The 24,170-nt window shown below is 40.1% G+C and overlaps 1 protein-coding gene across 7 annotated transcripts in view; it reads left to right on the top strand.

Annotated features, from left to right (window-relative positions):
* aff4 (AF4/FMR2 family, member 4) overlaps nucleotides 1-24,170 on the top strand; it is a 114,121-nt gene that overhangs the window by 75,526 nt on the left and 14,425 nt on the right. For all 7 annotated transcript variants that reach the window (XM_072264006.1, XM_072264005.1, XM_072264002.1 and 4 more), the window contains 6 exons: nucleotides 4,183-5,109; nucleotides 15,259-15,347; nucleotides 16,583-16,841; nucleotides 18,655-18,758; nucleotides 20,680-20,743; nucleotides 23,978-24,114. In XM_072264006.1, the coding sequence (XP_072120107.1) occupies nucleotides 4,183-5,109; nucleotides 15,259-15,347; nucleotides 16,583-16,841; nucleotides 18,655-18,758; nucleotides 20,680-20,743; nucleotides 23,978-24,114 (1,580 nt within the window). The remainder of the gene's footprint in view (nucleotides 1-4,182; nucleotides 5,110-15,258; nucleotides 15,348-16,582; nucleotides 16,842-18,654; nucleotides 18,759-20,679; nucleotides 20,744-23,977; nucleotides 24,115-24,170) is intronic.

The raw sequence follows: 24,170 nt of genomic DNA, 5'->3' as shown, positions 1-24,170 counted from the left end.
GGGATAGGTAATAGTGCATCAGTTATCTTGTGTTTAATGATTGTAATTAATTTAGACCAATTTGTAGAAGTTAATTTTCACTTTGACACAAATGTTTCTGTTGATCAATGTAAAAAAAAATATTAAATCCGCTGTGACTCAGGATGTAAAACAATAAAGCATGAAATCTTCCACGGGGGTGGGGGGGGTGTATACTTTTTATTGGCACTGCACCTATGAATGCATGATGAAGAGCCCCGGTCTGTATAAAAGAAGAGACTGTTGGTTGCTGTTTTCATATACCTTCCAAAAATATCTAGAGGCTTTTCATCAGCATTACTTATTTTATTACAGAAAATAGTGGCAATAACTAGCAGATCAGGCATCAGCTAATGATAGGGGAAGAATTAATATTTCAAACTGAATATTCAACAGAATGATCCATATCCATAACAAAAAAGGGTTTGATTTTACATCTTACCTGAAAGATGAAAGGTTATTGACGTAAATGGTAGATTTTATTTCTCTGAATTGCTGCCTCACTTATATTTTTCTAGAATTTTGTTGATTTCAAATTTCCAATATCTAGAATATTTTAATTGTGCTACATAGCTTGTAACTTGTTTCAATTTACTTTGACTTGCAGCAAATCAGGGATGAATAATCATAACACCAACAAGGAATGTACAGTTTAAAACTGGGAATGGTTGTTCAACAATACAATTGCTTATGCAATGTAAAATTTATTTTAATGGGTATACACACATGCAGTTACATAGTTAAATATATTAAAATTACATAAAATTTGTATATGTTCCAACTGTAAAATGTAAACATTAGATAATTTGTATGTGTTTCCACTTTGTTATTTTGAAGTTTTGATATATATTTTTAAAGCAGGGTACATGTGATTGTACCAAGTATTTTCCTTGAAGGTTTAATCTGTCATTTACCTGTAGAGGGGGAAATGATGTTGCCATTTCAACTTAATCCTGCCATCAGAATTCAAATTATACAATGTGGAAACCGGCCATTCACTCCAACTCTTCATGCCAACCAGTGAACACCCAAATGAATTCAATTTCCCAGCACTTGGTCCCTACCCTCTGTTCCTAAGTGATTCAGATGCGCAACTAGAAATTTGAATTCTGTCTGCAACCCTGCTTCAACAGTTTTCTTAGGCTGTTCATTCCAGATACTTGCCACTTTGAGTGAAGACTATTCCCCTGACATCCTCTCTAAATCTCTTCCTCCCTATCCTAAACCTATGTCTTCAAGTTTTATCTATCTCTAAAATGAGGAAAAGTTTCCTGCAGTCTACCCCTGTCATTACCCCACAATTTTATATACATCACTCATTATCCTGTTAACCTCCTGCACTTCGGGGAGAGTAGACCTAGCTTCTCAATCTCTCTTCATAAGTAAATTGTGCAATCCAATAAGTGAACTGCATCCTTTATAACACTGCCATATCCTTCCTGTAACTTAGTGATCACACTTGCATGTAGTACTTCTGATGAAAGCATTCCTTGAAGTGCTTATTCTATTACTGTCAATAAATGTTGCCAGATAATGAGCTTTTCCAGTGCTTCCTGGCTTTACTTCAGATTTCAGTCAACCACAATATTTTGCTGCTATGTTCATCAGGTAATTTATTTCACTAATTAACTTAAATGTCCAAATACTCTTTCAAAATGTTTGAAAAGTTACAAGTCTTGTAGTTTAAACTTCTATAAAATTACATTTTGTTTGCTTAGTTTCACTAACAGTTTGCCACATTGGCGCTCAGATGCCTCAACTTAAAGAATTAAATAGGCTCAATTTTGTCTTTGCCACAGCATGATTTTCAGTTTGCTTCCATGCATCAGTAGGCTTATTTTGTTGCAAGTAAAAAGCTATTTGTAATGTGTTCAGATTTTTGCCTTCACTCAAATAAAATAATGTATGAAACATTCACTTTATTTTCTTAGATGTTAGAGAAGTTTATCTGGTGCTCCTATTATGTTGCATTTTTCCTTCAATCTGCTGTACAATTATCCCTCTAATTTGTAATGACATGCCCAGTGTCCGCCAGAATCTTGTGCTGTGTATTTTATTGCCCAGTGTTGACGTGCGCTCTGAATTTTATATATATAGAAGTATTCATTTTAATAGCTAGCAAATGTGATTTGTTTGCTAAATGACACTTTAAAAAGTCATGTTTACAGATATCACTCCACCTGTTTCTACTTGCTGTTACGTACCCCGTAACTGGGTTGCCAAACCAGCAGAAATGGACCACTCAATTGGAGTCTGGATTACTGGAACTAAGAAAGTTTTATTAAAGAAATAAGCAACACAGTACTCTAATCAAAAGGATAATAAATGCAACAGTTCAGCAATGATAAACACACATGTACACAGAACTAGGGTAGTAGGATCAATCAAGCTCTATTGTCGTCTAGGGGTAAATGACCAGTTTCAAAGTGACGCAAAGTTCAGTTCAATTGAGTTCAGTTCAGTTCACAGTAATCACTGCCGTGCGGGTGGATGGAGGGGGGGAAGGAGAGAGAGAGCGAAAGCGAATGAATATTCAAAACGGATTCCAAACAGACCTTCGATATTCCTCACAGTCAGCTTTCGGGCGAGCCCTTTGTAATGTCTTCTGAGGTCACTGACTGTGACCCCTTCGTTTCAGATACGATCATTCCTCTGCAGTGAACCTGGCACCCAGGCAAGGGTGGACACACACCAGGTTCCCGCCGATTGTACCTTTCCACCCTGTGCGTCTATGGCTTGGTCCCGCGACCAGCCCTCCAAAAACTCCCACCGACTTGTGGGAGGCACACCGCTTCCAGGGTCTCGTTACCTCGTGGTGTCGTGTGTGTCCTGCCTTAGCGAACCTGTCCCTTTTTATCCCCCTGCTGGGGTATCGCCTGTCCATCACACTTCAAACAGTTCAGGGTTCAAAAAGGAGCCGATCTTGACAGCTCTCAGACCGTGTCTCCTTCTGTTAAACTCTCCCGTCTCTTCATTAACATTTCCAAATGCTGCTCCATTGTCTTCCTTATCTCTCTTTCTCCTGAAGACAGGTGGCAGATCAACTGTTGATCCCACTGGTGCCAGCACAGGACAGTTAACATCTTAATCTGTGTGTATTCTTTGTAACCCTCTTTCGTCACATTGCAAGTTCTCCAGCAACTTTCTGGTAATACCAGTTTCTGTATTGTACATAAATATTTCTCATAGCTGTACATTCCTGACCTCATAACATTTCGGTCTAGCAGTTTCTTCTATTTCATTAAGCCATTCCACTTTAAATGAACTAGCAGTTCTTTTGTGCTTCCTTGGAATTCAACATAGTGTATCAATAACTTCTACATAAAAACAGTATAAATAAACCATTTTTAAAACCTGCAGACAAATCATCATAAACTCCAAGTTATCAACACTGCCTGCTTCAGAAACCAGAAAAGGAAATGTGATTGTGTATGATGTGAAATATATTTATTATGCCAGCAAGGTAGAGGGTGACAAGCTTTTATGCACAGTTTAAATTTCTTTGTGCGCTAGTAGCAAAAAGATATGTGCATGCACGCACCTTAGGGGGAGCATTGCTAATATATTACATCCACGTGACCAGCATGTTAGCTGTATGTCATTTAGGACCATTCTATCCAAGTCAAAAATTGCAGCTTCAAGTCAAACTTGAAAGACTGTAGTGTGGATACAGTGGAATACTAATAGATGTGCAGTCTATTACAAAATGGAAGCCTATCTGAATTCTTTTAAAATGTCGATCTGAAGGGTAAAATTTTCTCCTCAGATGCTGTTTGATCTTAATATTTTTCAGTTTTTGTACATTATACACCACTGCCAATGTCCCAGATTTCCATAAAATTACTTTAGACTAACTGCTACCATAGTTTGGTTTAATTTTGTATCCTTTTAGCTCTTTGGAAAAAACTTAATTTTGTACAAGGATTGCTGTCAATGTGTTCCACTTTTTATTCTTCTCGTTTCTTTTTCTATCTAAAGGTAATAACGGTATTTTATAACCCATTTGGATGTGAAAACTGATGTTTGTCAGTATTTTCCAAAAGCCATTGGGACAACATAAGCACAGTAATTGGTATTCAAGTGATGGTGTTTGATTTCAAAAGAGCTCTGTCAACTTTTGAGGAAAAATCTGTAAATATTTTTAAAATACTTATTCTTTTCCAGCCTGAACCACCACCTTCGAGTAAGTGGCAGCTAGAAAACTGGCTGAACAAAGTGAATTCTCATAAAGTTTCACCGGCTTCTTCTGTGGACAGTCATATACAATCATCACAGAGCCGCAGTTATAAAAAGGAAAGTCGAGATCAGGGTGCCGCATATGAGGATCCAGGTGGATCCAAGGATGGCTCTGTAGCCACACCAGGGCGAGATTCAAGGAATACACAGAAAGGATCAGAAACTAGAGGTCGCCAAAAGTCACCAGCTCAGAGTGATGGGAACACTCAGAGGAAAACAGTTGGTAAAAAACAGCCCAAGAAACCAGAGAGACCAACTGTGACTGAGGAACTAAGGGGTGGACTAAAAGTTGAAAGTGAGCCAACATCTGATAGAGCAACTCTCATTCCTGTAAATCGCCCCAAAGCTGCTACAAAAGGTTCTAGAAAGCCCAGTACAAAGCGAGAATCCAAGTCCTCAACAAGAACGACAGTTGAAAAGAAACGCAAGATTGTCAGCAAAACACCCCAGAAATCAAAAGAGCCTGTTCAAACAGACTTGTCATCCTCTGATTCTGAGCAAAGTGAAACTCTACCGCCTGCTTCCCAAACTCCAAAATACTCAGAGAATAATAGGACACCTGTCCATAAATCCTCCATTGATGGGGAAGACAGCTTTTTCCAACAAAGGCTTTTCTCTCCTATGGAAGAGAAAGAACTACTGTCACCTCTGAGTGATGTTGATGATAAATACCGCAACATTACTTCACTCATTGTTAGAATTGATTTAAGTCTGTTATCTAGGAAATCTGAATCACCTCACAACGAAACAAAGCAAATCCAAATGAATAAGGAGATTTCTTTAGATAAACGCATGCATGACACTCCAAAGCAGTCCGCTGAGAAAAAGTCAAATAAAGGCAAGCGGAAACACAAAGTAAGTTACATTTTTGTTTAGTCAACATTTTGAGTTTTTCCACAGGAAATTATGCAAAGTGGGGAATTGAATTTTCACAGTTGAATTAATTTAATGAAGACTGTTTTAACACCAAAGTTTGACAGGTTGGGCAGCATCAGTGGAAAGAGGAACAATTATCTTTTCAGGTTGATGATAGGGTGAAGACTCAGTAAGCTTGAAAGACACAAGTGGTGGGTACTGGTTGAAAGAGGTTGGTAAATGTATCTCTAAAAGAGGTACAAGTGGGAGGTTGTGAATGACTTCTGAAACATCAGATGGCTGCAAATGCTCAGGAATAATTGGCTGATTATCTGAAATTGTTAAATTTGTTTTGGAGTCCCAAATGCAATAATGTGCCGAAATGTAGAAGGAACTGCTACTGCTTCAGTTTACAATGCACTAGGAAACCAGAGATGCAGAGCCTCGGAATGGGGCAGAAAATTGAAGTGTCAGGCAGTTGGAAGCTCAGAATTATTTTCTCAATAATTGTTAATGTATGGTGACTTCATTGAACATCAAATGTATATATCTGACATAATATGTGAATGGCTGCATAACCTAAAAGGAGTGTTTCAGTCCCTGGAAAACAGGAGGTAACAGACCAGATGTTGCATCTCCTGTGGTTACCCAGGAAGATGCCATGAGAATTTAAGCTGCTATTGATGGAGGTAGAAGAATAATCTCCTACATCAGAATCAAATTTACTATCACTAGCATAAGATGAAATTTGTTTTAGGACAGCAGCAAAGTGCAAAGACATAAAAATTTATAAATTACTAAAGTAAATAGTGCAAAAATAAGGAATAATAAGGTAGTGTTCATGGGTTTGTGGATTCTTCAGAAATCCGATGGTGCAGGGAATGAAGTTGTTCCTAAAATGTTGAGTGTCTCTCTTCAGGCTTCTGTGCCTCCTCTGATGGTAGTAACAAGAAGAGGACATGTCTCAGATGGTGAGGTATAGGGTTGTGTTTCTGTTGGAGCTGGCTGACTGTTTAACTCTCCTGCCTCTTGCTGTCTTGTGCACTGAAGGCTCCATACCAGAGTGTGATGCAACCAGTCAGAATGCTCTTCACCGTATATCTAAAGAAATTTGTAAGGGTCTTTGGTAACATACTAATCTCAAACTCCTAATGAAGCAGAGCAGCTGATATGTCTTCTGCATGATTGAGTCAATATGTTGGGTTCAGGATAAATCCTTTTTGAGCTATTGACACCAGCAACTTGAAACTGTTCTGATTGCTAATGCCTCAATTAGGACTGGTGTATGTTCTCCTAGTTTCCACTTCCAGAGTCCACAATCTGGTCGTCTTGATATTGAGTATGAGGCTGCTGTTGTGACACCACTGAACCAGCTGATCTATCACTCCCAGAGACCTTCTCATCACCATCTGAGATTCATCAGCAAATTTATATGTGGGAAAACAAAATGTAGATAGGGTTACTGCCTTGCAATGTATATGCCTTGTTCAGTCCTGGACTTCCAAATGCCTGCTGTTGTAATTCTGATTCATTCCTCTCTTTTCCCTGAATTCTTATCTTTGGTCTCTTGCCCTGTTCCAACAAGTGCAATGTAATCTTAAGAATTACCGTATCTCATTTTGCAACCTTCAGGACATGACAACAAATTCAGCAATATTTTCTATTCTAGTCTTGTATCTCATTTCCAGCGTTCAGATTTTCCTCGCCAATGTTCTGATGTTTCAGCTTATTTTTTATCATCTCTTAATTGTCCATCCTCCAGTGCACATTTGTATGCCTCTTCAGCTGACGTCATCACAATTTGTAATTCAGTTTCTGGTGTCTAACCCATCAACTTTTCACATCTCCAATATCTGCAGTATTTACATCTGTAGAACTTGCATCCATGTGACTTTTCCTTTCTCATGACTTGCTGTCAATTTGTTCCTGTTTTTACTATGAGTGTTATTAGAAATTAACATTATTGTTAATTCTGCCATCAATCCGTTAGTCTTGCGAGACCAGGATCTGCGCCTGGAAAGTCTTCACTCTCCAGGGCGCAGGCCTGGGCAAGGTTGTATGGAAGACCAGCAGTTGCCCATGCTGCAAGTCTCTCCTCTCCACGACACCAATGTTGTCCAAGGAAAGGGCTTTAGGACCCATACAGCTTGGCACCAGTGTCGTCACAGAGTAATGTGTGATTAAGTGCCTTGCTCAAGGACACAACACGTTGCCTCAGCTGGGGCTCGAACTGCCATCAATAAAGAAAGTTAAATAATTTTTCACATTCTTTTCATGACGAGTGTTGAAGCTTGGAATAAATTTAATGCTGCAGTATATCTTGATTAAGGAAAGAAAAATATTTAGAATGAAGAATAAACACGTGACTGAAGAATGAGTTTTTGAAAAAAACCTGGTCTTGTTCATTTTTTTAATATCATTTGAAGGCTCAGCAACCCAAAATTGCCTTGTAGCTTCTGATCCCCAGCCTTGCTGTTTTGAGCTATTCAGTTCTTAATCTTTGATTCTCTTCTTACACATTTATTTATCTTCCTTTAACTCATCATTGTCGAAAATTGTTCACCCTTTCATTAGCCATGAAAAATATTGGTATTAATGATGCAGTGCCAGTGAGACTGCTGTAATGTCTTATACAAGCAGACCTCATTGCCCAGAATTATGGGTGCTTTAGACCATAAGACATAGCAGATTTGGGCTATTTGGCACATTGAGTCTGCTTTGCCATTCCACCATGGTTGATTTATTATCCCTTTCAACCCCATTCTCCTGTCTTCTGCTTGTAACCTTTCTGATTAATCAAGAATCTATCAAGCTTGGCCTCCACAACTGCTTGTAGCAATGAATTCCACAGATTCACTACTCTTTGGCTAAAGAAATTCCTCCTCATCTCTGTTCTTAAATGGATGTCCTTCTATTCAAAGGTTGTGTCCTCTCCTAGACACCCTCAATATAGAAAACATCTTCCCTGTATGGACGCAAACAACAGGAATTCTGCAGATGCTGGAAATGCAAGCAACACACATCAAAGTTGCTGGTGAACACAGCAGGCCAGGCAGCATCTCTAGGAAGAGGTACAGTCGACGTTTCAGGCCGTGACCCTTCGTCAGGACAGATGAAGGGCTCGGCCTGAAACGTCAACTGTACCTATTCCTAGAGATGCTGTCTGGCCTGCTGCGTTCACCAGCATCTTTGATGTGTGTTCCCTGTATGTGCACTATCCAGACCTTTCAATATTCGAAACATTTCAATGAGATCCCCACCCCATCATTCTTGTGAACACCAGCGAGTACAGGCCCAAAGTGATCAAACAATCCGCTAATGCCCCCCTCCCCCTCATACCCTATCCGTTATTTATTTATATACACGCATTCTTTTTCTCTCTCTCTCCTTTTTCTCCCTCTGTCCCTCTCACTATACCCCTTGCCCATCCTCTGGGTTCTCTCCCCCCCCCCGCCTTTTCTTTCTCCCTAGGCCTCCTGTCCCATGATCCTCTCATATCCCTTTTGCCAATCAACAGGGAGGTATTACTGCAGTTGCACAAGGCCTTGGTGAGACCACACCTAGAGTATTATGATAGGAGAAGATAGGAGGGGGAAGGATAGAGCCAAGAGCTGGACAGGTGATAGGCAAAAGGGGATACGAGAGGATCATGGGACAGGAGGTCCGGGAAGAAAGACAAGGGGGGGGGAACCCAGAGGATGGGCAAGAGGTATATTCAGAGGGACAGAGGGAGAAAAAGGAGAGTGAGAGAAAGAATGTGTGCATAAAAATGAGTAACAGATGGGGTACGAGGGGGAGGTGGGGCCTTAGCGGAAGTTAGAGAAGTCGATGTTCATGCCATCAGGTTGGAAGCTACCCAGACGGAATATAAGGTGTTGTTCCTCCAACCTGAGTGTGGCTTCATCTTTACAGTAGAGGAGGCCGTGGATGAACATGTCAGAATGGGAATAGGATGTGGAATTAAAATGTGTGGCCACTAGGAGATCCTGCTTTCTCTGGTGGACAGAGCGTAGATGTTCAGCAAAGCGGTCTCCCAGTCTGCGTCGGGTCTCGCCAATATATAAAAGGCCACATCGGGAGCACCAGACGCAGTATATCACCCCAGTCGACTCTCAGGTGAAGTGTTGCCTCACCTGGAAGGACTGTTTGGGGCCCTGAATGGTGGTAAGGGAGGAAGTGTAAGGGCATGTGTAGCACTTGTTCCGCTTACACGGATAAGTGCCAGGAGGGAGATCAGTGGGGAGGGATGGGGGGGACGAATGGACAAGGGAGTTGTGTAGGGAGCGATCCCTGCGGAATGCAGAGAGAGAGGGGGAGGGAAAGATGTGCTTAGTGGTGGGATCCCGTTGGAGGTGGCGGAAGTTACGGAGAATAATATGTTGGACCCGGAGGCTGGTGAGGTAGTAGGTAAGGACAAGGGGAACCCTATTCCTAGTGGGGTGGCGAGAGGATGGAGTGAGAGCAGATGTACGTGAAATGGGGGAGATACGTTTAAGAGCAGAGTTGATAGTGGAGGAAGGGAAGCCCCTTTCTTTAAAAAAGGAAGACATCTCCCTCGTCCTAGAATGAAAAGCCTCATCCTGAGAGCAGATGCGGCGGAGACGGAGGAATTGCAAGAAGAGGATGGCGTTTTTGCAGGAGACGGTGAGAAGAGGAATAGTCTAGATAGCTGTGAGAGTCAGTAGGCTTATAGTAGACATCAGTGGATAAGCTGTCTCCAGAGACAGAGACAGAAAGATCTAGAAAGGGGAGGGAGGTATCAGAAATGGACCAGGTAAACTTGAGGGCAGGGTGAAAGTTGGAGGCAAAGTTAATAAAGTCAACGAGTTCTGCATGCGTGCAGGAAGCAGCGCCAAAGCAGTCATCGATGTAGCGAAGGGAAAGTGGGGGACAGATACCAGAATAGGCACGGAACATAGATTGTTCCACAAACCCAACAAAAAGGCAGGCATAGCTAGGACCCATACGGGTGCCCATAGCTACACCTTTAGTTTGGAGGAAGTGGGAGGAGCCAAAGGAGAAATTATTAAGAGTAAGGACTAATTCCGCTAGACGGAGCAGAGTGGTGGTAGAGGGGAACTGATTAGGTCTGGAATCCAAAAAGAAGCGTAGAGCTTTAAGACCTTCCTGATGGGGGATGAAGTATATAAGGACTGGACATCCATGGTGAAAATAAAGCGGTGGGGGCCAGGGAACTTAAAATCATCGAAAAGTTTAAGAGCGTGAGAAGTGTCACGAACATAGGTCGGAAGGGATTGAACAAGGGATGATAAAACAGTGTCGAGGTATGCAGAAATGAGTTCGGTGGGGCAGGAGCAAGCTGAGACAATAGGTCGGCCAGGACAGGCAGGTTTGTGGATCTTGGGTAGGAGGTAGAAACTTCTGCTAAGGTCCCACCTCCCCCTCGTACCACATCTGTTACTCATTTTTATGCACACATTCTTTCTCTCACTCTCCTTTTTCTCCCTCTGTCCCTCTGAATATACCTCTTGCCCATCCTCTGGGTCCCCCCCCCCCCCCCCGGTCTTTCTTCCCGGACCTCCTGTCCCATGATTCTCTCGTATCCCCTTTTGCCTATCACTTGTCCAGCTCTTGGCTCTATCCTACCCCCTCCTGTCTTCTATCATTTTGGATCTCCCCCTCCCCCTCCAACTTTCAAATCCCTTACTCACCCTTCCTTCAGTTAGTCCTGACGAAGGGTCTCGGCCTGAAACGTCGACTGTACCTCTTCCTAGAGATGCTGCCTGGCCTGCTGCGTTCACCAGCAACTTTGATGTGTGTTGCTTGAATTTCCAGCGTCTGCAGAATTCCTGTTGTTTTCCTAGAGTATTATGTACAGTTTTGGTCCTCTAATCTGAGGAAAGACATTCTTGCTGTAGAGGGGGTACAAAGAAGGTTCACCATATTGATTCCTAGAATGGCAGGACTTTCATATGATGAAAGACTGGATCGACTAGGCTTATACTCTTTGGAATTTAGAAGATTGAGGGGGGATCTGATCGAAACATATAAAATTCTAAAGGGATTGGACAGGCTAGATGCAGGAAGATTGTTCCCGATGTTGGGGGAGTCCAGAACAAGGGTTCACAGTTTGAGGATAAAGGGGAAGCCTTTTAGGACCAAGATGAGGAAAAACTTCACACAGAGAGTGGTGAATCTGTGGAATTCTCTGCCACAGGAAACAGTTGAGGCCAGTTCATTGGCTATATTTAAGAGGGAGTTAGATAAGACCCTTGTGGCTAAAGGGATCAGGGGGTATGGAGAGAAGGCAGGTATAGGGTTCTGAGTTGGATGATCAGCCATGATCGTACTGAATGGCAGTGCAGGCTTGAAGGGCCGAATGGCCTACTCCTGCACCTATTTTCTGTGTTTCTAAGTGTCCAGCTCTTGGCTCCATCCCTCCCCCTCCTGCCCTCTCCTATCATTTTGGATCTCCCCCTCCCCCTCCCACTTTTAAATCTCTTACTAGCTCTTCTTTCAGTTAGTCCTGACGAAGGGTCTCGGCCTGAAACGTCGACTGTACCTCTTCCAATAGATGCTGCCTGGCCTGCTGCGTTCACCAGCAACTTTTATGTGTGTTGCTTGAAATTCCAGCATCTGCAGATTTCCTCGTAAATGCTCCTCCTCCTCCTCCTCCTCCTCCTTTAATTCCCAAAGTCATTCTTGTGAGCCTCCTCTGGACCCTCTCCAATACTAGCAAATCTTTTTTTGAGATAAAAGGCCCAAAACTGCTCACAATACTCCAAGTGCAGCCTGACTTTACCCTTATAAAACCTCAGCATGACATCCTTACTCTTACATTCTAGTCCTCTTGAAGCTAATGCTAGCATTGCATTTGCTGTTTACCACCAACACAAATTGCATGTTAACAAGGACCCCAAGTCCCTTTGTACCTCTGAATTTTGAACTTTCTTCCTGTGTAGGTGATAGTCTACACCTTTATTCCTTCTACCAAAGCGCATGACCACATACTTCCATACACAATATTCCATCTGCCATATCTTTGCCCATTCTCCCAATCTAAGTCCTTCTGCAGACTCCCTGCTTTTTTAACACTACCAGCCCCTCCACCTATTTTTGTATTATCTGCAAAACTAGCCACAAAGCCATCAATTCCGTCATCCAAATCATTGACATAATGTGAAAAGAAGCGGTCCCAACACCAATCCCTGTGGAGTACCACTAGTCAACAGTGGCCAACCAGAAAAGGCCCCCTTTATTCCTACACTTTGCCTCCTGCCAGCCAGGCAATCTTCTATCCATGCTAGTACCTTTCCTGTAATACCATGGGCACATCCTGTGAAGCATCCTCATGTGCGCCACCTTGTCTAAGGCCTTCTGAAAATCCATGTATACATCATCCACTGACTCTTAACAGGCAGGTTTTTCCCCAAAGGAGACCATAGTGACTTTGGCCTATTTTTTTCATGCTTCCAAGTATCCAGAAACCTTATTGGTAATGGACTCCAATATCTTCCCAACCACTGAAGTCAGACTAATTGACCTAGAAGTTTCTTTCTTCTGCTTCCCTCCCTTCGTAGTGTAGTAACATTTGCAGCTTTCAAGTCCTCTGGAACTATTTCAGAATCTCTTCGGCTACCTCTTTCAGAACCCTGGGGTGTAGTCTATCTGGTCAAGATGGTACCTTCATACCTTTCATCTTCCCAAACACCTTCTCCTTAATAATAGTAATAACACTCACTTCAGCACCCATATTAAGACTGATGCAAAATACTTAAGTTCCTCTGCTATTTACTTAGCCCCCATTACAAACTCTCCAGTTTCATTTTGCAGAGGTCCTGTATCCACTCTCACCTCTTCTCATATATTTGAAAAAACTTTTGGTATCCTGTTGTATATAATTAGCTAGCTGCCCTTCATATTTCATCTTTTCTTGCCTTCTGTTGGTTTTTAAAATATTCCTAATCTTTGCTATATTATATATTTGTTTTTATGTTGTCTTTGATTTGTCAGACTTGGTTGCCTCATCTCATCCTTCATTCGACAATCTCCATGGTGTCCCATGGCAGCCTTATTCACAGGCATGCCATAAACTGTGTTTTGATAGCAGCCTAATACCACCAATCAGTGACCTACCTCTAATAAGCTTCAGTGTATTTGGTCATGTGGAATGTGGGAGAAAATTCTCCTTTCAGAATATTGTTAAGGCTAAAGCAGTTGTTCTGCTACAAGCTGTTTTGTTGTCACAGAATCCCTGCCCCTCCCCCCTCCTTGCTACTATTTATTTTATCGTGGCTTCTATTTGCTCATTGGTCTTCAGTCTGTGTTAGATTTCACTCTTGCAGCACCATAAAGACTTCTGTCTTGAATTTAAGATCCTCATTGCCACTTGTGCCCTATTTAATATTCTTTATTCTTACAGTCCTCTGATCTTTGCATACCCATAGCTCTGTCCTTTTTATGATCTGAGGTTTTCCAGAGTGGGTATAATCTGTGGAATACATTCCCTAACCCTCAAAGTGAAGTGACTTGGATTTCCATCTTGATGGGAAAACCACTGCAGTTTTTAAAAGCATGCCTTCAAATGTATATTGTGGTTATTTTGGTTGAATGTAAATACTGTAGGTACCAAATTAGTGCTGACAAATAAATACAGTTGTTTGGATAAGTGAATTAACTGTACAGTTTAGTGTTGATGTTTAATGACCATAAGTTTCTTGAACTGCTAAATTTGACCAATGCAGATTTAGCACTGCAAGTGCTGATTACATTGGCTGTTCCAGAATGATCAGGGTAGAGGTGAGATGGTATAGAGATGGTAGAACTCATGAAGAGGATGAACAGAGGGGGTTCTCTTTGCCTTAGTGAGCAACCCATTAAGCACATTCACAGAGTACTGAATTGATCAATTGATATGTCTTAGTGCATAAAGAGTTAAGAGCTAGAAAAGGAAACTAGCTCTTCGAGATTGTTTAATGTCATTTCCAGTCCACAAGTATAAATAGTTGTTACTCCAAATCCGATGCACCACAAGAAGCACAATAAGATAAAGAAGAAAATAATTTTTAAAAATAATAAAAGTAAATGTGTAAGATAGCTTATATAGATAGATTATATGTCCATAAAGTGACTCTAGGCATGGGAGTGTCTGTACATAGGGTGACTGACAAGAAATACTAAAGTGGGGTGTGGTGCTGGTGAGCTTTGCTGCTTGAGGAAAGTAATTTTTGAGTCTGCTCTTCCTTGAGTGGATACTGCATAGCCTGCTCCGTAATGGGAGTGGGACAAACAGTCCATGAGCAGGATGGGTGGGATCCTTTATGATACTGGCCCGTTTCCAGCATCTTTTTGTATATATGTCCTTGATGGTGGGTAGGTTTGTTCCAGTTTTGCATTAGGCAGTTTTGGCTACCTGTTGTAGAGGCTTACTGTCCATCACAGTGCAGTTTCCATACTGCACATCTGTAGAATGAGGGGAGTATAGCTTGCACAGTCCAGCTCATTTCAGCCTTCTCAGAAATTAGAGGTGTTGCTGAGCTTTTCTAGTTGTGCACAATGTGTTCTGGGATCATGAGAAGTGTGAGATGTGCACTTCCAGGAGTTTGAAACTACTTGCAGTTTCCGCTGCTGTGCCGCCGATGTAAAGAGGGTTGTGAATGTGATGTAAAGAGGGGCGCAGCCTGCGTGAACTTATGGGCCCAGTGATAACCTTGTCCATTGTATTTCTCAAATTTTTGATGTTAAACCACTCTCCCACTGCAAATGTATTTAATGTCATAATTTGTTAACTGTTTTAAGTGACTCTTATGAATTGTAAATCTTAACTAACATTCCTCAGCTACTTAAATTTTCAGAGGTTAATTACAACAGTGAAATTTTAAGGGTTTCGTTGGTGTTTTCTTTCCAGTCTCATTGGGTTTATGCAACTTACCATAACAGTTGCCAGTTCTATAGCAGCTTTGTTTTGAAATTGAAGCTGTTTTAAATTTAAAGCTGTATAAAGTTACAATATTGAATATAGAGTTGTGTGAAACTTTGCCTCATCTTGTGTCTTTCTCAGGCCAGATCATGTTATGGAAATGCACCAAATGATCTCAAACTTGCAATGATTTTGTTTTATTGTAAGTTAAATGTAATTTGTGCAATGACCATTTGAGATTTTGATAAATATTTTAAATGTTTGCTCAGAATGATGGAGACATTGAAAGTTGTGAAAGCAAGAAGTCTAAAATAGAAGAAAGGACTAATTCTAACCACAAGGCATCCAGTAATAGAGAGTGAGTATTTTCCTGTAATTAAACAATTAAATTGATTTAACTGGTAATATTTTTAAAACCTATATGCATTTGAATTCTGCCTTTAACTTAGATGTTATAAATTTATTCTTTCTTGAGTTAAAACAATACTTTGCAACACACAAAATGCTGAAGGAACTCAGCAGGTCAGGCAGCATCTATGGAAATGAATAAGCCATCAACATTTCAAGCAGGGACCCTGCTTCAGGACTAGGGAAAAGAAAAAAAATACGACTTTCTTTTTGATTTCTCTAATATGTTCTCAACTAACCATAGCAACCAATGATGTGTTATCATCCCAAAAGATGGCTGTAATTCTCTGCTGTTCATGTAGTTGTATATGAGAGCCGAAGCCTTGTGCTGAATCACTATGCACCAGGTCATTATCCTGCTCCTGCTTCACCTGAAGAAAAGTGGCCTTTCTCTCTATCTTCTGTCCCAATATCCCTAGACCCCAAATTTTTCCATGTATGTGTGTTTTGTGTTCTTGTCCCAGTAAAATGATGAGGACTGAGATCCAATACATGAGGCAGTCAGTGATACAATGTGTATAAAGACTACGTAAAATAGACTGTATACTTCTATTACTTTCTAGTACTTCCGAAAGTTTCCAGTGTGACTATTTCTCAAAAGAAAGCTATTTTGGCTGCAAAGTACACTCTGGTAGTAATGGGATTTAAATAAAATTAAATAAGTATCATTAAGTCTATCTGATTCAATCTGGAAATGCTGGGACTGACACGCTGGTGACTCCAGACCCACATTAACCTGATTGACTGTTCTCTAAAATTGCATTCTATCCAGTTAACAAAGCTACCCCTGAAGGAATGCAAAAGTCAGTGATAGTTCAGCACCATCATCTCATGGACAATTGGAATGACTGATAAATGCTGGTTTTACTAGCAAAACCATATTTCACAACAAAATTAATCTGAAAATCATTTGCTAATTACTAACAAAACTGTAAAGGATGTTTGCCAATTGCACCACCATTATTTTACTCCATGGGGAGTCCAAGTGTGTGTTGTAAAGTTGTATGTCAGCTCTCCTGCCATTATTTTCAAGCAAATAATGTTAAGAACAAACTAATTGAGAAAGATCTCTGTGCACAATTGACACAGGCGCATTGTTAATCATTGGTGATTTCGAGAGCTTTATTATCCCAGGGGTGGATGGGTTCCTGAAATTTAACATCTTAACTTTGTTTTTTTTTAAAGGAGTTCTTCAAAACCAGTCACTGAAAGAGAAAAGATGCCTCCATCTTCTCCATCTGCAAGTACTGGACAAAAAACACCCAAAACAGAGCATAAACATCCAAATCGTAAAAGAACTGCCAATCCAGCATCAACCTCAAAGAGCAAAAGTAGTAACCTAAAGCAGACTAGTAGCAGCAGTAATAGCAGCAAAAACAGTTCCTCATCTTCCAAGCATAAAAAAACAGATGATAAAACATCCTCACGTCCAAAGGAAAACCGAGTGAGTCATTGTACTTTCAGTTTCAGAATTTATAAGTCACGTCACTGCATGTTGATATATTAATATGTTGCTATGCCCAAATATCTGATTATTTTCCACTCAGTTTTTCATGGTTCCTCCATGCTCTGGAACACAGTGTTCAGTGTTTGAAGTATTTTGCCTATCCTATGATGTGCAGTCACAGCAGTTGCATGCCAATACTCAACCTGGGAGAGAATATAATCTGCTATGTCTTGTACTGACTACATATTTCCTTAGAACAACGAAGCTTGTGTAAGAAAGCAAAAATAAACCAAAACCTAAATGTATAAATGGGGATAAAAAGGAAGCAATTGGTGGAATATAAATGCAGGGTCCATAATACAGATTAAAATTACTTCACTAGTTCTCTCCTGCAAATACTATTACAAAAAAGCAAGAGCAGAGTATTACAGAAATTAATCCACAAGTTGTTTTTTTTTAGAATTATAAACCCGAAGTTGTATGTTTCTCTTAAAGCCACAGACCGTAAAATTTTGTGAAGAATTGGTGATAGTACTGGGATGTCTGGTTATCCCTGGCACGCAAATCATTCATCTGAAAGGAGTAGCTGTTAACTCAATTTACACTTTTTTTTAATTGAATATAGTTCTTTAATCCTTAAATCTTTGAAAATGTGTCAGTTTTTGAAATTCTGCTTCTGAAAAGTTCATAAAAATTACACTTTAATAGTGACATAGCTTAGATAAGTTTTATCAGCATGGTTTATTTTGACATCATCTGCATGTTCTTTGCTTTTAAAAGTGATAGAATTTTTGATGCAAGACTGTGTAACCGCTCAAAGCATTGCTGTTTTGGCTAAGGTCATGAAGTTGACATCAGTATATCTGTAACTTGTAGCTACATATATTTTTAGTGAAATTGTACAGAAAGTTGCAAACTATTAACATTATTTCATTATAGATGGTTTAATGTCCTGAAATTATCAACTTAATGCAGTTGAGCAGTCTAATCAATATAGAAGGTATACCAACACATAGACCGCATTCTCCAGTGCCTTTACAGGGCAGTGAACCTTCTGCATCCAAACATTTTTTTTTAAGAAGCTGAGACCAACTTCACTAACATTCTCAATGCATCATGTGTATTTGTCCAAAACTTTGACAACATCAAAAGGTACACGTAACAAATATACAGACTTATTTCGGATCAATGTATTCACACACAATCTAATTACTGAATAATTGGATCAAGTACTGATGGATCGGACCTTTGCGTTATACCAAACAGTTTCTACTGCTGTACCAACTTCTGTTAGTTATTTATGAAGAGAATTTTTGTCTTTATTGCCAAAATAGTGTTTTAAGTAAAGCTTTTTGAATGTGGAAATCATGATGGAAAAAGTCCATTATTTGGAGCAAATGTATATTTTTTCACCTATTTTTCAAATCCAGGACTATTGCGAGGTACTTTTCTGTTGAGGGAATTAGGCTGAGGCTCAATACTGCCATTCAACAGCTGTAGAAGAAGTTGATCTCAAACCGTTTCTGTAAAACTCCTTGAAAACAGTAAGAGATCTAGGTTATATTGGCTATCAAATAGCTTGCATGAAATCGTCATCTGGAGTGACAATAAATTAAAGGAGGCTGGACATTTTAACAGGTGCAAAGTTAATTTTTTATGTTACTTGCTAATGTTGTGGAAATATGGCTGTAGAATCCCAGATATCCATGTGTTCAAGAAACCCGTTCTTAGGTAGATACTTTTCTAAACACCTTACAGTTTTAATGGTATTCATTGGGACTCATGGTTTAATTGGTTTTATTTTAATCAGTCACAAGAAAAAAATCCAGTTAGCTGCTTGAACCCTTTGCAGTCAGCAGCACCATCAGGAGACGGTTTGAAGTCAAGGCGGCCCAAGCTCAGTTTTGATGAACGGTAAGTGTAGTAGTTACCTCACTGGTAATGGAACGTAGAACAGTACATCACAGGAACAGTCCCTTCTGCCCACAGTATACTTGGTAACCATGAGGCCAATTTATACTGTACATCTGCTTGTACGTGGTCTATCTCTCTCAACTTAACTGTTCATATGTCTGTCTAAGTGCCTTTAAAACTTTTACTGTATCTGCTTCCACCATTATCAAAGACCCCACTCACTCCTGGGCATTCTCTCTTCTGCCTCCCTCCCACTGAACAGAAGGTACAAAAGTCTGAAACCATGTACTACTGGCTCAAGGATAGTTTCTGTCCCGCTGTTAGAAGACTACTGAACAGTCCCCGGCAAGATGAGATGAACTCGACTTCGCAGTCTACCATATTATTGTCATGCACGTTATTGCCTGTCTGCACTGCACTTTTCCTGCACCAATACTACTTTATTCTGCATTCTGTTATTGATTTCCCTTGTACTACCTTAATGCACTGTTATAATGAAATGATCTTTATGAATAACATGCTGAAGTGCATGTGACAATAATAAATCAATTTAAAGCTATGTCCTCTATTATTTGACATTCCCATCATGGTAAAAATATTCATTTATCTATCCCATCTAAGCCTTCCATAATATATACTTCTGTGAGATACCGCTGAGCCGCTCCAAAGAAACTTGTAGTTTGTCTAAATGTTCCTTGTAGTTAATACTTCCTATCCAAGTGAACCTATTCTGAACCTCATCTCAAAATCCTACACATCACCCTGTAATGCAGCAACCATGGTTCATTACACAGCACCCAATCCAGAATTATCTTTTCCCTAGTGGGCTCAACCATAAAGCTGTTCTAAAAAGCCATCTGATAGGCATTTTACAAATAATCTCTCGTGGTATCCAAAATCAGCTCCAACCTTATTTTCCCAATCTGCATATTGGGGCAGATCTAGGTTATACCAAACAGGTGACTGTTGTAACAATGCCCTTTTGACATTCCTTTTCTACCTCCTGTTGTAATTTGTAGCCCACATCCTGGCCACAGTTTGAAGGCCTGTATGTCATTCCCATCAAGGTCTTTTTATCCTTGCAGTTTCTTAACTCTACCCACAAGGATTCTACATCTTCCAATCCTTTGTCATCTCTAAGGATTTGATTTTTTTTACCAACAGAGCCACGGTACCCTCTCTGCTTACCTGCCTGTCCTTTCAATACAGTATGCATTCTTGGATGTTAAGCTCCCTACTATAATCATCTTTCGGCAATGACTCAGTGATGCCCACATCATCATACCTGCCAGTCTCTTAACTGCGCTACAGGATTATATACTTTATTCCGGATACTGCGTGCATTCAAATATAACACCTTCAGTCCTGTATCCATCACCCTTTTCGATGCTTGTCCCCTTTTTACACTGCAACTCATCCCATCTACTGCAATTTTGCCCTATCTTCTGTCTATACTTCCTGCCAGTCTCACTACACACTGCCTCTGCTTGTAACCCAATAGCCCTATCACTCTACTTCCCATCCCCCTACCAAATTAGTCTAAACCTTCCCCAACAGCTCTAGTAAACCTGCCTGCAAAGATATTGGTCCCCCTTGGGTTCAGGTGTAACTCATCCCTTTTGTACAGGTCATAACTTTCCCAGAAGAGATCCCAATGATCCAGAAATCTGAAACCTTAACCTTTGCATCAGTTTTTTAGCCACATATTCATCTGCCTATTCTTCCCCTCATTGGTGTGTGGCACCGGCAGCAGAACTATTCAGCCTATTCAATGTTTATTATGGTGCATATGCAAATGTTTTTACAATGCAACTTGCAAACCAAACTCTCATTGTCATTTTTAACAATAATAATAAAATCTTAGTTTGTATTTTATGAATGACCAAATATCAAAAACTAGATTTGCCTTAATTTTTTTCAGGTTACATTCTGCAGATCATTACCTTCAGGAAGCAAAGAAACTTAAGCACAATGCAGATGCACTGGTGAGTACACCTTAATAATTTTTGCCTCTTTTAATTCATGAGAACATGAGCTGCCTTGGTTGATAATAAGTAATGTTGCAGTTTAATGACTGTTATTCCATAGTAGTTAGATTTGTTTCCTCTCGAGTTTAATGCAGACTATGGCAATATGGTGATTAAGTTTTTAGCCACCTTTGAAGTTTTTTTTTTGAAATGTGTGGGATTTAAAGGAAATGTTTAATGGGTACAACATGTTTAGCAGATGGCTTATGTTGGATCCACTTTATCTGATGCATGATAAGTTATATTAACAACATACTTTAAAAGGTAATTTCCTTTCAATATTTTTGATGTTATGCAGCATGTTCTTTGACTTTGGAAGGGTTATGTTGTTGACTTGGATAGTGCATAAAGACACCCTAAGTTACAAACGGCTGCTTTCTTGTTCCATTTGTGTTTGTGTGGTAAAAATAATTCCACAATACCATTAGCAAGAGTTGCATGGTTTTGAATCAAATGTCTATGAAAGAATAGTAATATAGTTCCAAATGAAGACTCTATGTGACTTGGGGGTAGGAGGGGCTGTGCTTTGAGGAGCTTGAAGGGCAGTATTTCAAAGCCTGTAGCTTATGATCTTCTAAATGATAAAAAGTTCAAAAATTTGTCTGCAGTTATAGTTAGCGTTCTTTCAATTAGAGCTGTCAGTAAGGAAATTAAATTATAAAATTTACTTAGTTTATACTTGCAGCTTAATATATAATTTGCTATTCACTATCTCTCATAATTTGTAATGCATTTTCTCATGTGAACTGTAGCTGCAGCTCTTGGCACTGCTTATATATAATCAATTTGACTTGCCCATGGGAATGTTTTCCTTACTACTTGTAACCCTCAGGTTCGGCCAGCTGCGTTAATCTAGGGGGGAGATGACCTCTGGCCCGGCCAAACTTGAGAAATCTTGTTTGGATGGATGCTGCATGTTATGTTCCCCTGTTGCAAATCAGTACCACAAAATAGCAAACAGTACACAATATGCAATTAAACGATTGAGCTTTATAATTAATTTGACTATAGGGTTAGTAAAGAAAACAAAAAGGGCCCATTTTAATGAAACAGTCTAATGCACATGTTGGAGCTCACTGTTTTCCTGTCTGTTTGTTCAACGTCGATCTCCCCCAGGCATCGTCGACTCCCGACCCCATTCCAAGTCTGCTCAGTCTGACTTCCCTGTTCTGGCATCTTCTCTCTCCCATCTTCTTCCGAACCAAAAGCCCACGAAATCCCTTCTCTCGGGCACATAAGAAGGAAAAACACCTCCCTCATTGGCCAGCACATATTCCAAAGCCCCCGTTATCTCTGGTCATAACCCAAACACTGCTATTACAGAGAAACCATTACATTAGCAGTGAACCCTTTCCTAGGGTGTTATATGCATAATTCTTGACATGTAGACAAAATTTAATATAAAATATATTTGCTCTTCAATTTACTGCATTGCACCCTGATGTGAGTACATAGAACATAGAACAGTACAGGTCCTTCGCCCAGGATGTTGTACTAAGTTTTAATGTACTCCAAGATTAATCTAACCCTTCTCTCTCATACAGCCCTCCATTTTTTTATTTTTCTTTCATCCATGTGCCTATCCAAGAAGCTCTTGTATGTTGCTAATGTATCTGCCACTACCTACACCCAGGTAGTATGTTCCATACACTTATCACTCCTTGCATGTTGGGGGGAAAATAACCTACCTTTGACATCCCTGCTATACTTTCCTCCATTCACCTTAAAATGATGCCACCTTGTATTAGCCATTGCTGCTGAGTGGCAAAAAGTCTCTGGCTGTCTACTTGATCTGTGCTTCTTATCTTATATGCCTCTATCAAGTCACCTCTCATCCTCTTTTGCTTCGAAGAGAAAGTCCTAGCTCACCCTACTTTTCCTCGTAAGACATGTTCTCTAATCCAAGCAGCAGGCTAGTAAATCTGTGCACTCTCTAAAGCTTTTTGTTCATCAGGTAAACAGAATTGAATATAATACTCCAAGTGTGGTCTAACCAGAGGTTTATAGATCTGCAAAATACTTTGCAGCTTACTAACACACCATACACCTTTACAATCCTATCAACGTGCGGCAACTTTGAGGGGTATAGGGACATGGACCCCAATATTCCCCCCCCCCCCTTTCCTCCACACTGCTAAGAATCCTGCCATTAACTGTATACCCTGCTTTCAAGTTCAACCTTTCAAAGTATATCACTTCACTCTTCTCTATCTACCACTTCTCAGTCTGGCTCTTCTCCTATCACTGTCCCATTAAAACCTATGAGAGCCTTCTACATTGTCACAACACCAATAGTCATGTTATCTCACACTTAGTATCACACCCTTTAACTTCCTCAGCTAAGTCACTTATAAAAATCACAAAGATCAGGGGTCCCAGAACAGATACCTGCAGATTACCACTAGTGGGCAAGCCAATTTCAAATCGAAACAGCCATTTTCCCTTGGATCCCATGTCTCCTGACTTTCTGAATAAGCCTACCACGGGGAGCTTTGTCAAATGTCTGTCTTAAATCCATATACACCATATGCACCTTCATCAATCTCTTCCCTTGTTTTCTGTAGTAACTGATGGTGTATCCCTTCTGACCCCAGGGACTTATCTATCCTAATTTTTCACATTAGCCTATGCTATTCTATGCTGGCCTCTCATTTATCAAGGTCCCTCTCACTGGTGAATACTGAAGCGAAGTATTCATTGAGGACCTTCTCTACCACCTCCACCTTCAAGTATATTTTATCACAATCTCTGAAAATATCCACTTCTGTGTTGAAAGGATATAGATTATGCTTCCAGCATTGCTTCTGACAGGGTATTCTTTTCATACTATATATTATCACAGTTCTATTTTCTTCACTTATTCTTCTAAAGGAAATTGTTTCCCATTATTTTGAGCATTTCTTTCATCATGACTCTTTTAATGCATGAGGTCCTGATTTTTTTCTCATGTCTCTTCAGTTAAGATCTCGTCTTTAGTCGTGTTCTATTCTTTTTACTTCAGTTTCCTTAAGGTGCACTATTTTATGTAGGCTTTTGTAACTTATTAGGGTGAACCAGTTGGGCTAATGACCCTTTTTCTGAGCTGTATAACTTTACTTACGAAATAAACATTTACACTTGTCAGACTCCTGAATTTTTTTTACCTTTGGTTTATTACTTTAATCTATTTAAGAACTCCTTTCTGTTTTGCAGTCTGACAGGTTTGAAAAAGCAGTGTATTATCTTGATGCTGTGGTATCTTTCATTGAATGTGGCAATGCTTTGGAACGAAATTCTCAGAAAGCCAAATCTCCTTTCCCAATGTATGCTGAGACGGTGGAACTTATCAAGTAAGTAAACACTCAACATCAGGGTAACACACAGTTCACACAAAGTTATATAAATT

Source organism: Mobula birostris, chromosome 7 (genome assembly GCF_030028105.1).
Source record: "Mobula birostris isolate sMobBir1 chromosome 7, sMobBir1.hap1, whole genome shotgun sequence".
NCBI lineage: Eukaryota > Metazoa > Chordata > Chondrichthyes > Myliobatiformes > Myliobatidae > Mobula > Mobula birostris.
This window is presented reverse-complemented; position numbering and strand designations above follow the sequence as displayed.